The 16,972-nt window shown below is 52.7% G+C and overlaps 5 protein-coding genes across 5 annotated transcripts; 4 read left to right on the top strand and 1 right to left on the bottom strand.

The window, feature by feature from the left end:
- Positions 1-144: 144 nt before the first annotated feature.
- On the top strand, positions 145-1,956 carry PV06_00222 (saccharopine dehydrogenase [NADP(+), L-glutamate-forming]). Its single transcript, XM_016400693.1, has 2 exons — positions 145-350; positions 420-1,956. Exons 1-2 carry the CDS (start codon positions 218-220, stop codon positions 1,676-1,678), a joined length of 1,392 nt encoding a protein of 463 aa, XP_016267746.1. The 5' UTR covers positions 145-217; the 3' UTR covers positions 1,679-1,956.
- A 4,159-nt stretch (positions 1,957-6,115) lies between these two features.
- On the top strand, positions 6,116-8,639 carry PV06_00221 (uncharacterized protein; the record flags this gene model as incomplete). Its single annotated transcript, XM_016400692.1, has 4 exons — positions 6,116-6,214; positions 6,295-6,319; positions 6,412-7,885; positions 7,940-8,639. 4 exons carry the CDS (start codon positions 6,116-6,118, stop codon positions 8,637-8,639), a joined length of 2,298 nt encoding a protein of 765 aa, XP_016267745.1.
- Positions 8,640-13,503: 4,864 nt separating this feature from the next.
- On the top strand, positions 13,504-15,119 carry PV06_00220 (uncharacterized protein; the record flags this gene model as incomplete). The annotated part of the gene is made up of 2 exons (XM_016400691.1): positions 13,504-14,821; positions 14,938-15,119. 2 exons carry the CDS (start codon positions 13,504-13,506, stop codon positions 15,117-15,119), a joined length of 1,500 nt encoding a protein of 499 aa, XP_016267744.1.
- On the bottom strand, positions 15,113-16,915 carry PV06_00218 (uncharacterized protein). The gene has a single exon (XM_016400689.1). It carries the CDS (start codon positions 16,813-16,815, stop codon positions 16,036-16,038), a length of 780 nt encoding a protein of 259 aa, XP_016267742.1. The 5' UTR covers positions 16,816-16,915; the 3' UTR covers positions 15,113-16,035.
- On the top strand, positions 15,491-15,868 carry PV06_00219 (uncharacterized protein; the record flags this gene model as incomplete). Its single annotated transcript, XM_016400690.1, has 1 exon — positions 15,491-15,868. One exon carries the CDS (start codon positions 15,491-15,493, stop codon positions 15,866-15,868), a length of 378 nt encoding a protein of 125 aa, XP_016267743.1.
- Positions 16,916-16,972: the final 57 nt, after the last annotated feature.

Genomic DNA, 16,972 nt, shown 5'->3' with positions numbered 1-16,972 from the left:
TGAGGCTGTTGAGGCTGCTCGCTATAGGGCGCGGGCAAAAAAAAAACGAGGGGCAGATAGAATGCAAGGTACGGGAAACTCCGCTATCGGGCTGCGGGCAGATGTTTGATATTTTTTTGGTAGACACTCAGCGGTGACTCGTTCGACTCATTTTATTTTGTTCCCCAAAAACACAACCCAAAGCACGAGAGCAGTTATATCTAGAAAACAAGCAAACATGGCATCTCTCACCACATCCATCCAGTCTAAACTGGGCTACTCGTCCAAAAAGGCTTTGCTTTTGGGTGCTGGCTTCGTCACCAAACCCACCGTTCAGATCCTGGCCGATGCAGGTGTTGAGGTAACAGTCGGTAAGTCTTTGCTTTGGGCTTTCAATGACAAAGTCGTCCATGGTCTTTCGCTAACTATCATAACCCCAGCCTGCCGAACATTGGACAGCGCAAAGAAGCTCTGCGAAGGTATCAAAAACACCAAACCGATCTCGCTGGACGTCTCCAAAGATGCCGATCTCGACGCCGCCGTCGAGCAGAGTGACCTGGTCATTTCTCTGATCCCTTACACCTTCCACGCCGCCGTCATCAAGTCGGCGATCCGCAAGAAGAAGAACGTGGTGACGACGAGTTACGTCTCGGACGCCATGAAGGAGTTGGAACAACAGGCCATCGACGCGGGCATCACGGTCATGAACGAGATCGGTCTGGACCCTGGCATCGACCATTTGTACGCCGTCAAGACCATCGAGGAGGTCCACAAGGCCGGAGGCAAGATCAAGTCCTTCTGGTCCTACTGCGGTGGTCTGCCCGCCCCCGAGGCGAGCGACAACCCTCTCGGTTACAAGTTCTCGTGGTCGAGCCGGGGTGTCCTGCTCGCCCTCCGCAACGCCGCCAAGTTCTACGAGGGCGGCAGCGTCAAGAACATCGCCGGCCCCGACCTGATGGCCAGCGCGAAACCCTACTTCATCTACCCCGGTTTTGCTTTTGTCGCCTACCCCAACCGGGACTCCACGCCGTACAGGGAACGCTACAACATCCCAGAGGCCGAGACCGTCGTCCGGGGCACGCTGAGGTACCAGGGTTTCCCTGAATTCGTCAAGGTGCTGGTCGACATTGGTTTCCTGTCGGACGCCGAGCAGCCGTACCTCAAGCGCTCCGAAAAGCCAATCTCATGGGCCGAGGCGACCCAGAAGATCATCGGGTCCTCGACCAACAAGGAGGCCGACCTGACCTGGGCCATTCAGTCAAAAACGAAATTCAACGACACCGCCGAAAAGCAGCGCATCATCTCCGGCATGAAGTGGTTGGGTCTGTTTTCCGAGAAACCCATCACCCCCCGCGGCAACCCCCTGGACACCCTGTGCGCCACCCTGGAGGAGAAGATGCAGTACGAGGAGGGCGAGCGTGACATGGTCATGCTGCAGCACAAGTTCGAGATCGTCCACAAGGACGGCAGCACCGAGACGAGGACCAGCACTCTGGTCGACTACGGCGACCCCAAGGGCTACAGCTCCATGGCCAAGCTGGTCGGCGTCCCCTGCGGCCTCGCGTGCTTGATGGTCTTGGACGGCAGGATCAACAAAAAGGGAGTCTTAGCCCCCGTCACCTGGGACCTCGCCGAGCCTTTGCTCGTCGAGTTGAAGGAAAAGTATGGAATCTTTTTGACCGAGAAGACTATTGAATAGATCCGTCATTTTAGGAACCGACAAAGAGGTGAAAAAAGGGAAAGAAGTTACGTGATGTGACATGGGCGTTTTTATGGGATTGGCATTTACCGAGGAATACTCGTATGTAGTCAGTTCCGGGCTCGGGCTGTGGCTATCGAAATGAGAATGAGACTGAGAAAAGCTGAAAAAGATTCACCAACTACTCATCAGACAAGTAAATACTCTGAATTAAGTTCACATTCAGACGTATGCCCTTTGTGTCGTTTGATGCACGAAATCCCGACTCTTGGGCCGACTCGTTTCAAGAAAGCAACGCAAATACATGTTTCTTCTGTACTCCCATACTCTTCCCTGAGTTTAGTAAACTTATGGGCGGGAGATTCTTTTCCCCCAGCAAAGGTACCTGGGTACGGTATCCATCAAAGTTAGGGAAACAAAAACCTCCCCTTCTTCGACCAGGACGATGTTTCTTCTCCTTCTTCGTCACCATTGAACCGATTCCATTGCCAGAGGCCATATAGTCGTAGCTTTGTAGGTTAATGAGCTAGGTTCTGCAGGCAGACTTGATCAACTCTCAATCCGAAGACTTTCGGAACGTCCTCCGAGGGGCCTCCTCATCAATGGCCCATGAGTCTTGGACTTCGCTACGACTGACCTGGTTGTCTGAACCCCTTCTACAAGAAAACCATTCAATCCGCTAGATATATCGTCACGGCCTCTGCTCCCTGACTCGCTTCTTAGCTTTCCAGACACTTCTGCTATTCCAACCACCATCCATGGCAGCGCAGACGCACAGTCCGAGTGATGATGCCATCCTCCGGCAGTATTATCGCGACTTCATCTCGGGTAGCCACATTCTTCACTTTCACAATGTCCTGGACGCCTTTGGGCACCTTTCATTCCGGCACCCTTTCAATCCAGGCGTCTTCGTCATGTCTCGGAACGCGGCTCCAGGCACGATTTCTTCTCCTGGGGATTTGATCGCGTACCGCGTCGAAGATGCTCAGCCCGTCGACCCCAACGCGGCTCCTGGGTTTCTGGAGCGATGTATCCACGGCGAATGCTACAAAAAGTACCCTTCCGTACAAAGTGTGATTCACAGCCACTCCGAGGCCGTGGTGCCGTACAGCATCAGCGGTGTTCCCCTGCGGGCGTGCTACCACATGGCCGGCTTCCTCGGTGCCAGTGTGCCCGTCTGGGACATCGCGGAAGCGCAGAAACCGGGCGACACGTGCGATCTACTGGTGCGCGACACCCACCTGGGGGCCTCTCTTGCGGCCGCGTTCTCTCCCGGCGCCGACCATGTGGGAGGAGATGCGCCACAATCGGTGGTCGTGCTGATGCGTGGCCACGGTTTCACCGTGCTCGCGGGCAGCATCCAAGATTGCGTCATGAGGGCCGTCTACACGCAGAAGAACGCCATGATCCAGACGACGGCTTTGACGACGAGGGCCGCCGATCCTTCTGCCGCCGCCACCGCTGTGAGGTACCTCAGTCAAAAAGAGGTGGACGACACTACGTGGTCGATCAGACAGTCTGCCCATCGGCCCTGGGGACTTTGGCTACGTGAGGTGGAAGCCTGCGGCCTCTATGTAAACTCGGCTTGAACTGCCCTGCAGCTTTGGGGCCCAAATTAGCATCTTATACCTGGAAGGCCAGAAGAAACTAGTCAATGTGCTGCTGCTGGAATCTGCATTTCGGCTGGGCCACAATGTCCGTAGTAAATTCCGCAAGGTTTGAGTCCCTGGCCTCACCGGGGTGTTTCATATCACCGTCTTGTCGCCAGAAAATTGTGTCTATTTGTTTAAGGCTCACTCTCAAGTGATGGTCTCTCCCTCTCGGCACACACAGTCAAAGTTGGTTACTCTTCGTCTCGCTACGAGCTGGGCAAATTCCATGCGCATGACTCGTCGTCTATCAGAATCAGAGACTCGGATGACACTCCGAGCAGTCAATCCAAGAGGGAATCGGAAACGGAGGCAACCCTTTCTCTTTCCCTCGCCGTGTGGGGACTACCGAGGAATTCTTGGTTGCATTTAGAACGACGTCGGAATCCGGAGAATGGTAGTCTGGTGGGTTCTCTAAACAACTCGGACCCACTTCCTATTGGCCGCGTGCTCCCTAATTTTGGAATGGAATGTCTCGAGTAGGTAGAACGCGGAACACATTCAAACCAGGCCATGGTTCCCCAAGTTGTGGGAGCTTCAACTTGGGAGGATGCAAAAGTCCTCAACTACCTCGACCTTTCCATCCTCTCCAGGTGTGTCAAGTACGAGATCCATCAACGGAACCGAGAAATGACACCTGCAATCACTTCAAAATTCAATATCATTGTCTGTGGCGCAGGCCTCGGCGGTCTCGCTGCGGGTATTGGTCTGGCGAGGAAAGGCCACCAAGTGACACTAGTTGAGTCAAGTCAAGTCCTCAACGAGGTCGGCGCTGGCATACAAATCCCTCCGAACAGCGCACGCATCCTCGACGCGTACGGTCTGACACCGAAGCTTGCTGAGACTGTGACCTGGCCGGAGAGCCTACAGCTAAAACGATATGCCAACAGCGGTGTAATTGCCCGGACGCCTTTACAACCCCAAACCACTGAGCTTTACGGACACCCGTGAGATTCCCTCCCAAAACGAGTCTCCTACCTTGTCATGGGCCGCCCAGGCTGACCAGCTACAGGTACTGGCTCATTCATCGTGCAGACTTCCAGCGCATCCTTTACGATGCAGCTGTCGCCGCCGGCGTGGACGTGCGTTTAGGCTGCCATGTTGAGCGCGTGGATGCGCACGTCCCGGCGGTGCATCTTAAAGGAGGAGACGTGGTCGAGGCTGACTTCATCGTTGGTGCCGACGGGGTCAAGTCTAAAGTGCGTCGGGCCGTCATCCCTGACGAGCATATAGATGCAATATCCTCGCCCAACTGCGCATACCGAGCCGTTGTGCCAGCGGAAGTCATGCGTGCCGACCCTGAGCTCGTCAAACTTCTCGAGGATAAGAACGCAAACTGCTGGATAGGGTACCGCCGCCACCTCATGGCTTACCCTATCCGAAAGAGCAGCATGTTCAATCTGGTCATGTCCCACCCAGGCCAAGCGCCGGTCGGGGCGTGGTCAGAGCTCGGCGATATTGAGGACATGAGATGGCAGTATCGCCATTTTGATCCGGTCCTCCAAAAACTCCTCACCCACGTCACGAGCTGCAAGAAGTGGAAACTGGCCGAACTCGAGCCTTTGCCGACGTGGGTGAGCGACAGTGGACGCGTCGTACTTTTGGGTGACGCCGCCCACGCGACACTGCCGTACCTCGCGGCAGGAGCAGCCATGGCCGTCGAGGATGGCGCCGTACTCGCCGAATGTTTGGACCGGTGCAGGGATGTCTCGGATCTGCCTCGGGCGGCCAGAGCTTACGAGAAACTACGCAAGCGGCGCTGCGAGACAGTCATCAAGGGGTCTCATGCGAATGGTGACCTTTGGCACCTTCCTGATGGTGACGACCAAATCGAACGGGACGTCTCCATGAGCAACAACGGCGACCAGCGTCCCCAAAATGGCGAGAAAAGTGGAAACCCCAACCAATGGTCAGATCCTTGTAAGTCTTCCCTATTCAGTTGGCCTCTTGCCATCACAAACCCGTTCGCTGACAGGAGCAAACCAGCATTCCAACGGTGGCTATGGGGCCATGATGCGTTTGAAGAGGCCAATAAGTACCTGGACCAGCATTTCCGAGGCTGGAAGATCTAGGACATGACGTTATTCACCAGTAGTCTCGTTTAATTGAGCATTCGCCTGGTGCCGACCGGAGGAGAGTTACCAGATGTAGACCTTCCAATAGATCACTTTGAAAAAAGGGCACGACGCTGCTTCCCGTGGGTGACTGTGAAAAGTGAGAAGACGAACCTGGCCGCATTCTCTGGCGAGAGGTCTCCCTTAATGATATTTTAATGGGGACAGTGTAGAAAAGGTCCATCTTTTGAGGTTCCTTGTGAAGTGCTTTTCTATTAGAACCCACTCCATCACTTAGAGTGGTGATATGAAGAAAGTCACCTAGAACCACCTAGAAGCATGAGAACTTACAAATGTTGGCAGCACCAAGCACGGTGTTGGTCCGGCGAAACTGTACATGTTAGGGCACCCATAATTCTCATTGCAATACCAACATTAAAGTAGGGAGAAAGGGTTGATTAGACTTGAAGTGCAAAGTGGGGTCGCTCGGGTGGGCCACCGATCTATGTATGAGAGAAATGTCCCACTTTGTTATTGGCTGGACTCCGCATAATCACGACGGTGTAATTCTTACTCCGTACTTCCTACTCCGTACTATACAGAGGACGAGTAGTTGTTACTCCAAACCCCGTCCGGCAGTAATTTCCTCAACTCCGCTTCTCGGTTTCTTCCCCCATAAGTCCTCACGTTTGCCCTTGTGCCGCATGTGAGACCGAGTCCGCAGCAGCGCCGTCATGGACCAGCACAGTACTTCCCGCGAACCTCATCTCCCCAAATCTGCGCGCAAGAGGCAGAAGGTGGTGACTGCGTGTGACCGATGCAGGACTCGGAAAGTATGGTTTATCTCACCTCTGGCTCGGTTTTCGTTCCTTTACCGCAAAAGGTCGAGCTGACACGGAACAATGTTTCATAGGTCAAGTGCGATGGATGTCGACCAGGTAAGGCATCATTTCTGTACCGCTTCTGTCTTCCTTGCACCGTCTTCGCCTGAAGTCAGTGCCGGCCACTCGACTAACACTCCATCATTCAGTGTGCTCTCAATGCCAAAAACAGAGGACGTCGGCCGAATGCATTTGGGATGAGCGGCCCTCTCGCGTCAACCATCATGCTTCTTTGCAGTATGTTCAGTTGCTCGAGGACCGGATTCGCGAATTAGAACAGCAGAGATTGCCGCCGACCCAGAGCTGTCCCGAAGATAATACAGAAGAACAAGCAACTTGGATGGACACTTCGCTGCTTTCTCCCTCGGGAAGGACCAGCATCTCACAGGGAGAGGTACAACGGACGGGCAAACATCAATCATCCTTGATGGACGTGCGAATGCCATTTTCTGATCCAGGTGAACAATCAGCCTTGGCCGCCAGCGGCGGCATGTCTGTAATGATCGGACCAGCCACAAACGAGTCACGCAGGCAGCAACTTTCCGAAAGCTCGAGCGCGCGCAGTTTCATACAGCATGTGCGTCAAGTGGCCGAGCAGAAAAAAACCCCGCCAACTATGGCCAACGGATCGGTACCAACACGAGACCAAGATAACCTTCCGCTTATGGTGCCCAACGAGGACCTCAAACGAACAACCAATGATTATACCTTACCTACGCGAACCAGGGCAGACGGCCTGATGTCCGTATACTGGACTTACGTTCATACGCTATATCCGATCCTAGAGAAACAAATGACGACAGCTGATTATGAGAGACTATGGATGAGCGATAGCTGTATTCCACATGAACGTTCATTTCTGTGTCTTCTCAACATCATTTTCTCGCTTACGAGTCAACTCACAGATGCCGTTGAGCCTTATGATCGAGCAGCATCTGCTGCCGTGTTTTTCACTAGGGCTAGAGAGCTTTTGGATATCGATAGCAATGCCTGCGTCCGTTATGTCCAGATCTTCCTTCTTTTCGGCATGTATTTACAAAGTACAAACGAACCCCATCAGTGCTGGGTCTTTGTTGGTCTGGCGATTCGAACAGCTCAAAGTCTCGAGCTTCACATACCGGAGAGAAACGAACGGCCGACTAATGCGCGGCATCGAGCTCTACTCCGTAGAGTATGGCACGGATGTGTCCTGATGGACAGAGTTATGGCTTTGACGTATGGTCGCCCATGTATGATCGACCGTAAAGTGGCTCTCTCAGTACCTCATCCTCTTCCAGTCGAAGGAGAAGAACTACTTGCAGACCCTGGCATGTCGACAAGCTTAGGAGAAACAGAACACCCTACCTTAGTTGACTTCTTCTCCCAGTCTTTGGCTCTATACGACATTCTGCATGATATACTTCTCAACTTCTATTCGCCAGAGACTTCACCTATCCAGTCATTAGACGACGTCTATCGATGTTACTTCGAAGGTTTAGGACGTGAGTTTAGCATCCATGGTATCGATCGAAGGCTCTATACCTGGGAAAAGGGTCTCCCAAGCTATTTGAGAGCAAGTAGCTACCCTGCTCAGCATAGAGCAGTGACGGTGCTTTCTCGGCAAGCCGTCGTTATCCGTCAAAGGTGCATCCCAGTTACATCCCATTCTTTGCTTCAGCTGACAGGAATCTAATGTAGGTATCTGCATGTTCGCCTCTTATCCCTACGTCCAGTACTATCAGCTTTCATAAGTCTTGACAGCCACGAAAGAGATGGTCATCCCTGGCTGGATTCCTTCCTGTGTCGCCCTTCGATCTTCCATTGTTCCGTTCTCTGTGTCCGAGTCGCACAAGAGGCAGTCGAACTTGTACACGACAGGCGGACAGAAGATCCAGGCGCTTCGGCTGACTTGGCCGCGTGGTGGTACAATGTTTTGTACTTGTATACCGCCGGTACGGTTCTCGTTGCTGCGCGTCTCAGTCCATTCATCTTGTCGGAAATATCAGAAGCCGCCATCTTCGACTCATGGCGGCAAGTGATGCAGGCACTCGATCGTTACACCGTCTTTGGCAGTCAGATCAAGCACCTCATTTCCACGTTGGGACTCCTCTTCGACACCGTCCCGCAACATTTCTCGCGGCTCCGGCCAATTCCAGAGGAGAACTTTGCCCAACAGCAGAGAAATGATCTCGCGAATGCCACACTGACATTGGGACAGGACGGGTTGGTCGATTCTCGGTCTACAGCGATGTCGCGGGACCTGACTCCCACTTTCTTTGAGCGGAATATAGCTGATATGGACGGCTTTGGCTTCGATATAAACAACCCTGCAGCCTTACTTGCCGCATTCGACACCAATGACATGTCCTGGCTCACGACGGTTCCATTTGAAATGTGATGAGCTCTTTGCGTCATGAGTTCTCAAGGACTGGAGTTATGGCCATCCGGCCCAAGCCAAAATCTGGCGAACGAAGACCCCCAAGCCTTTAATGTGCCTGACTAGGATCTTAAGAACCCTTTGGACTCAGAGGAAAGTCTGTATCTCGGCAAGTTGCAGTGTTTGACTACGAAACGATAGGCAGCGTCTGCTGTACATGGTAACGAAAATTTCAGTTGCGGCGATTTGTCCAGATCATGCTTTAATGAATGCCTGCCCAGAAACATGACCATAAAAGTTCCAACGCAGAATTTCTGTTCCACGCTCTACGTCTCAACCAATCAACCTATCAGGGTCTGTCTATAAGAACTTTTGCAGCGGAGTCATCACACAAACTCTCTCACCCCCTTTTCCCATACTATATTTCTTCTCGTGGGAGAATTGTCGCAGAACCAATTTATCGCGTTGAAACAGTTCTTTTTTACCGGTCGATCCCTTCCCTATTTTCCAGAGGCCGGATGTACTTGGGCCTTCTCTCGGTGAAAATTTCTTTGTCAGGTATGTAGAAATCGAGCCTGTTCCGACATACAAAGAGAGTTAGTCGGCAACACCAAAGTGTTTGGCTAAGAACCCAACTCCCTCGTGTCACACTTTGGGTTCTGAACAAACCGCCCTTCTTCTAAAGGACTAACTTACCCTCCATCTATCAGTGACGAGCGGATCATCCACTTGGTACCGGAGTGATGCATCGGCACCGTCCAAAGGGTACAGCCACAACGTCCACAAAAGTGCTTTTCCTTGACGTACCCGCTCTGAGTCTTTTCGATGACCCACTTGCTGATGATCTCTCCCGGGTCGTGCACGTTGACTTGATCCGCTTCGTAACCTAGGACCTATAGGATATATCGGAGGGGCGTTAGGGACAAGATTAGATACATGATGGAGAGAGGTGGACCGAAAGGTATAAAAAAAGGGGGGTGGGCGAAGGGGAAATGGACGACTCTTGGAAACCAAAGCCCTGCAATGCAGCAACACGTACAATCTGAAAGGGTCCACCTGCGCCCTTTTGACAGTCTAGACAATAACACTGTAGTACCTTGAAAGGCTCACTTTCCAACTCGAAGCTGACTTGTCCACAGAGACAGGATCCTCGACGCAACGAAGTAGATGATTCCGTCATTTTTGGAGTCGTGAGGAGCATTGGGCGAGATCACAAATGTTTACGAATGACTGGGAAAGAATTTTGAGTATTTGCTTTTCCTCATATATGTATTTAGCGTCTAAAAAAGACCTGGTACATCACAATCGGTCCCCCAGACGGGTCAGGTCAAGCTGACGGCTTGATATTCGGATACCGTTCCGAGAGGAGAGAGACGGCATCCATATTGAGCCGCATGAAGGCCCGGCTATTGTTACACAGAGTCTCACCATAGTACTACAGTTTAGGAACATGTGCTTCGTCTCCGAAAAATTGGTACAAACAGTGATTGAAGTTGTGTGTGAATTTATGTGCGCGAGCGCATGATCTTACGTCTAGGGTCTAACTAGGCATATACCGTCAGATCTGGAGAAGTTCTTCATAACACGAGCTTGGGCTGATATGCAGGGCTGTTGGCGCCCCGTCGTGATCTACCTACTTCTTCTTGTGCCACACCGTACCATTACGTTCAAACACCATGCGGTTCTTGAGTGACCCGAGATGCTGGATTTTCACCTCCACCGTGTCCCCATCGTTCAACCACCGGGGTGGATTCATACCCAGAGCCACTCCAGCCGGTGTCCCCGTCATGATGATCGTCCCTTTTTGCAGGGTGGTACCTTGACTGCAAAAGCTCACAATGTCGGCGACGCCGAACAGCAAGTCTGAGGTGTTTGTGTGCTGGCGAATCTGGCCGTTGACAAGTGTCTGAAGTTCTAGGTTGCCCGCGTGCCCGACGATTTCCGGGGAGACGATCATCGGTCCAACCGGGGCGAATCTGTCGAACCCTTTGGCGAAACACCATTGCGGCACGTTGCCGGCGAAGTCGGGATCCCGCTGCCAGGTCCGGGCGGTGATGTCGTTACCGACGGTATAGCCGGCGACATATTCCAGAGCCCGCTCCCGGGGAATGTTCTTTCCATCTTGACCGACGTATATGCACTAGGGGATCCGGTCAAACGTGTTTTATTCCTCGGCCACCAACAGAAAAAAAGAGATAAAAACAATACCCGACCCCAGACTTGAGGGTGCGTGTGTAGAAGAAGGTGCGGGATTCCTTACAAGTTCGCCTTCGTAGTCCAACTGGTCCTTTTGTGCCACGGGATGGATCAGGATGTCCTCGTTCCACGATGCGATGCTCGGAGACCCCTTGATGAAGATGGAAGGGTACGGTGGAGGCGTACGTCCGGCTTCCTTGACTGTACCATGAATTTGTCAGTCCAACCTTGGTCACCCCTGGCGCGAGATAACGTACTGTGTTTGATGTAGTTCAGCCCGATGCATTTTATAATGGGCACGTCGTCAGGGCTCAACGGTCCCATGAGCTCCGCGACCACAGACTTGATGCCCGATGGCCGCAAATCTGGAATGCTGTCGCCCGTGAGCTGGTTCGCTTCGAGGGTTCCCAGGGCAAGTTTCTCAGCCAGCTCGTCGGCGGTATCGATGATGGGTTCTCCATAGTGTACCCTCCCCTGCGGGTCTTGGAACTTGATGAGCCTTTGCCAAGACATGGTGTACATGGGACAAGGCTTGTACCCAAAAAAGTGGTGTATGACTGTTGATAGTCCAGGCAGAAGTTGCAATGTTCGACCTCTTACACTTTTCATAGTAGCGGATCTTTTTGAACGTCGAGGGGACGTTGGCTGTTACATTACTCTATGCATCAGAGACTAGCATGCCGTCGTCTCAAGGGGATTTGGCCCACACCCCCACAAACTGACTGGCAAATCGGAGCACTATCCGGCTCGAACGTCAACGGCGAGCATGTCGGCAGACATACAGGCCTCGGGTCACCAGCGGATCACTACGCCGGACGACGGAAGGCGAAATGGTAAGGTGCAACAATAACAACTACTACAGCAATGTAGGACATCCTTTCACAGCCTTGAATGGGTTTCCATCCACAAGTGGCCAACTTGTTCCATTTTGCATCGAAGTTCGGACCCTGAAGATTGTACGAGTATGACAGGCAAAATGGTGTCCGCGACGGTTCCCGAAAGCGTCAATAGTGGGAAGAAGTCAGAGCTTCTCAGCGGCCTGGCCTCCAAAAATCTAGGTCCCCTATGGACGGTCATGAATGCTCTAGTTACACATGTCCCTTCTCCTCAAGCAAGTCCAACCATCTGGAGATATGACCAAGTCCGACCAGACCTCATCAAGGCTGGGGAAATGGTCCCCGAGGAGGAAGCAGAGCGCCGGGTGCTGATGTTGATAAACTCGTCCATGAGTAAGTCCCCCCTCCCCCCTTCCCAAGGGTAAACGTTCAGATATATGGGAGGCTGAAGCGAAGCAACAAAGGGGCGCCATATACGACGGATACCCTCTACGCGGGATTACAACTGGTGAACCCCGGAGAAACGGCTCCTGCCCACAGACATGTGGCCTTTGCCCTGCGTTTCATCATCGAGGGCACCAGAGGATTTACCGCCGTCGATGGGCAGAAGATGTACATGGAGAAAGGGGACATGATTCTCACTCCATCTTGGGCATGGCACGACCACGGCAATGAAGGAGATAGCCCCATGATCTGGCTTGACGGTCTTGATTTGCCTCTCTTCCAAGCTCTTCCCGTCAATTTCGCCGATGAATACCATGAAAAACGATTCCCCAGCGAGTAAGTCTTGCCAGTCCAGAATTCGATGCTGTGCGTTACAAAAATTAGCATTGGTAGAAGAAGTGACTTGACTGACCACGTTTGGGGAAAACCATTAGGGTGACTGAAGGCAGCGCATCACTTGCATTCCCGTGGGCCATGGTCCAGACTGCTCTTGATGTCGAAGCTGCTCCTCATGCCATTTACCATTACAGGAAAAAGGATGGAGAGGAGGTTTCAAACACGATCGCCGCACAAGCCGAGCGCATTAGGGCAGGCACCACTACGGAGCCAAGTCGCCGAACGTGCTCTTTCGTGTATCACTGTGCAAAGGGTCACGGGTCTACCGAGGTATTTTCTGCAAATGGAACGCTGACGACTCTCGACTGGAAGGAGAACGATACTTTTGCCGCGCAAGCCTGGTCGAGGATAGCGCACACTGCTTCAGGATCTGAGGATGCATACCTGTTTGCCTTCTGCGATCGACCTCTCCTCCAGAGCTTGGGTATGTACCGCGAAGAGTAGCCTCAGACTACAGTAAGATCTTGATACTTGCTCGTTATCCATTTATACTATGGTTGGCAGGCTGGGTCACGCTTATCATGGACCCAAAGGGGAAGTGTTGGAGGACGCATCGAAAGTGGGGCTAGCAACAATGAATCTGGGGACGTAAGTTAGGACATTCAGGGCTCTACCCGCCTTTCGATGAAAGCCACAATTTACTTTACCATCTGAAAAGATACTCATATTCTTTGGAATAGGGATAGTTCAACTATTCTAGTCTTGGCTCAACTTGAAAAATAACTAGTTATTTTCCTGTATCTCAAAACAGTTCCCAGCACTCGGAGCGCGGACCGTGAATGAAATCGCCGAACTCACATCGGAAGACTTCCGATTTGGATGTTCTGATATGAGGACCGGTTGGTAGCTCTCTGGTTTCTAGGTATGTAACCTCAAAGACAGTGTTGCGAGTTCTTGTGTGTTTCTGCAATTGTAAACCACTTTTGTCCCTTTTCGGTTCTCCAGGGTGTGCACTATTCCTCCTCTTTATCTTCACGGTCGGTGCATCGATGGAACTGAACTCCACATCAAACATGGTGAATGAAAAACCAAAGCAAGATCAGCAAATCGAGTGCGTGGATAAAGAAATCGGTGTCAGCGAGAGCCGAGAGCCTGCGCTCAAGCTCGACGAGGACGGAATTCCCCTGAATCCTCAGCCGACCGACTCCAAACATGATCCTCTCAACTGGCCATACTTGGCCAAAGTCTACATCGTACTGCTGGTCTCTGGATTGGGCTTCGTGAACCAGCTGGGTTCGGCCCTGATCAACCCCGCGTTCGTCGTCATGTCCGAGGACCTGGGTATCACGGTCGAAAAAGCATCCTATTGCACCACGGTAGTCATCTTGTTCATGGGGGTGTGTCCCATGTTCGTCGTCCCCTTCTCCAACGTCTACGGTCGGAGGATCCTGTACGTCATTTTCACGACAATCGCAGCCGCGTGCCAGTTCGGTTCGGGAGCTTCAAGCACGTACGGTGGTCTCATCACCGGGAGGATCTTCTACGGACTGGGCGCCAGCATTCCCCTGGGTCTGGGGGCTGCGACGATCTGCGACCTGTTCCCGCAACGCGAGCGTGGTAAATACCTGGGTATCTACACCCTGTGCGTCAACAACGGACCGCACTTGGCACCTATCGTGGGCGGATACATCGCCCTGAATCTATCCTGGCGCTGGTGCCTGTACGTGCCGGGCATCATTCAGGTCGGCTTGCTCATCTGCTTCATATTCACCTTTCCCGAAACACTCTTCTCCCGAACCGAACGACATGGACCCGAGGAAGATGATACCGCATCTTACTTTTCGAGGCTTCTTCCTCGCGGAAAGATCCTCGATCGCCCCATCAAACCTCGCCACTTCCTCCAGCCGTACATCATGATCCGCTACTGGGCCGTTTCCCTGTCGGGCGTCTACTGGATGACGGCGAACACGTACGGGAGCACCCTCTTCGCCGTGACGGGGTCCAAGATTGCGCACACGCTCTACGACTTCGACGTCGCCCAGACCGGATTGCTCATGGGTCTCCCGCAGACCATCGGATGTATGGTCGGAGAGGCCTGTGCAGGTTGGGTCAGCGACCTCACCATCAACACGTACGCCAAAAGGCACGACGGCCACCGCAAGCCCGAAGTCCGCCTGGCCCTGCTTCCAGGCTGCTTCGCCCTCGTCGCCGGCGTCATCGGATACGGCATATGTGTGGATCGCCACTCACCGTGGATCGCACTCGCCATGACAATGGGGGTGGCAAGCTTCGGGCTGCAGGTCGGAGCGACCATGATATACGCTTACGCCACCGATTGCTACAAACCCCAGGCTCCTGAGGTGGGAGTGGTCATCAACCTGTACAAGTCCGGTGAGGAACTTGACCCTAAACCCCTAACCCAAAACCACCCAAACTGCCGAGCGGCCATGTCTTTCCTTCTTCACATGCGTGCCTCACTGCTTCTACTGACTCGGGATATTTTGCAGTGTTCGCCTTCACCATCGGGTTTTACGCCGTCCCCTTTGGTGAAAAGGCTGGGTACAACGTCTCCTTCCCCGTCCTCGGCACCATCAACGGCCTGACACTGTTGCCGCTTATCGGCCTCTATTTTTACGGTGAGAGGGTTCGGGAATGGCAAGGGATACCGAGAATTCACGAGGACCTTTGATTACATAGGTGGGCTGATGTATGGGCGGAGCTAGCTATCTATCTACCTCTTACCCAGTATGATGGGACATTGTAGAACCTGAGATCCTTGCGAAAGGGGATAGCGCATACAAAGATGACTGAGTGGATGAGCACGAGCATCTGTGTGTATGTACCAGGTATATATCACACCCTCTGGACATGTTTCTTGTCAGGCATCGCAAAACGACACCTGTATCTCGATCATGTATTCGTTGACACCTAGAACAATTCTTGCTCGCTGCCCTCTTTCTTTTCACCGCCTATTGCCTTGATCTATCATTGTCTCTATTCCAAGATCAATTCGTACATCCCACTCCCTCCCGGTCCCAAAACATCCCATTGATAGACAACATGCCTCACATACCTCCCGCCCCCGCGAAACCCTGGCTTCACTGGCCCAAGCAATCCAAGACATACGGGCCCTTAATCTCTGTGAAGGCGCTCGGCCAGACCATCATCATCGCATCTTCACTGTCCATCGTTCCGGACCTCCCTGGAAGGAAAGCGCTCCTCGGCAATATCATCCCAGGCCAGCTTCGCCTTCGGCTCCAAGTTATGCGGCTGGGAATATGGACCGGCCATGGTGCCCTCCTCATCTCGCATCCGCGCGTAACGGGATCATTGCACTCGTCCCACGTAACTGGCCCTGCTATCCAGCAACATCGAGACCGAGACAGCGCTGTTCTTGTTCAAAGGGATCTGAATGACCACTCGACGTATTGCGGCTGATCTGCACATAAGCAGGCAGTATCATTCTTAAGGTGAGTTACGGGTACACGATGGAGCCGTCAGGACCTGATCGGCCGGTGGACGTATGTGATGGTTACAGTATCCAAGAGGGGAGCTCGTTGATGGCCGACATTCGGTGTGGTGTTGGTTTTGTTGTTTGTATTGTATTACGTCGAACGCTTTTCTTCATGGCCGTCCGTTGACTTGATGTTATGGCATGGCAATGTCGTCTTCTTCACATCGGTTCGCCCAACATCAACACCACCAACCGATGCTATTCCCTCTCTTTCCGTATCTCGCTCATGCTCTTCCTCTAGGTCTCCCATGTGCTCATATTCCTCATCGTCCTCTTCCTCATCCTCCTCACGATTCTCCCCTTCGCCCCCGGGCTGGTTCAACTTTTTGTATTTTCTCCTACTCTTCTTCACCCGACTCGCCTTTTTCCGTCTCGCCCGGTCCACGACTTTTGCCACCCGACTCTCCTCCCCTTTGCTCAGAAACTCGACCTTTTCCGCGAGGATCCGTTTTGCGATTTTGAAATTGTCGTTTCGGCTCCGTGTCGCCTGACACTTGACCACGATTCCGGTGGGGAGGTGGGTGACTTGAGCCGCCGAGTTCGTCTTGTTTATTTTTTGTCCTCCAGGGCCCGTCCCTTTCACAAAGGTATGCTTGAGTTCATCGTCCGGTAAGGAAGGACGAGGAGGGAGGGCCGGTTGATGTTTCATTTTGAGGAAACTGTGAGTGCTGAACGAGAGACGAGCGGCGAGGTTGCTACAGGCGTAGCCGTAGCCATATCCAAGTACGTCAATGTCAGTCGTACATCTGAACCTCATCCGCGTTCTAGTCGCCGCCATCGTGGGCCTTCCCGAATCGGCGAGGCATCTTGTTGCACCTCTATGATGTCCCAGGTGTATAATTGTCGGCCGCAAGGGCTGAAGACTGTGCATGCTACATAGCCAAACTCGATAATGTCGTGACGACCGAAAGACCAACAAATGGTTCTTCTACTCTAGTCACTCGTCTTGTGAGGATGCTCTCGATAGCTAGATACCTCACATGAATCATACATAAATTGGGAGACTAAATTGTATTGCCAATCACAAA

Source organism: Exophiala oligosperma (assembly GCF_000835515.1).
Source record: "Exophiala oligosperma strain CBS 72588 unplaced genomic scaffold supercont1.1, whole genome shotgun sequence".
In the NCBI taxonomy this organism is placed as follows: domain Eukaryota; kingdom Fungi; phylum Ascomycota; class Eurotiomycetes; order Chaetothyriales; family Herpotrichiellaceae; genus Exophiala; species Exophiala oligosperma.
The sequence above is the reverse complement of the archived record's forward strand: the minus strand, read 5'-3'. Positions and strand labels throughout refer to the sequence as shown.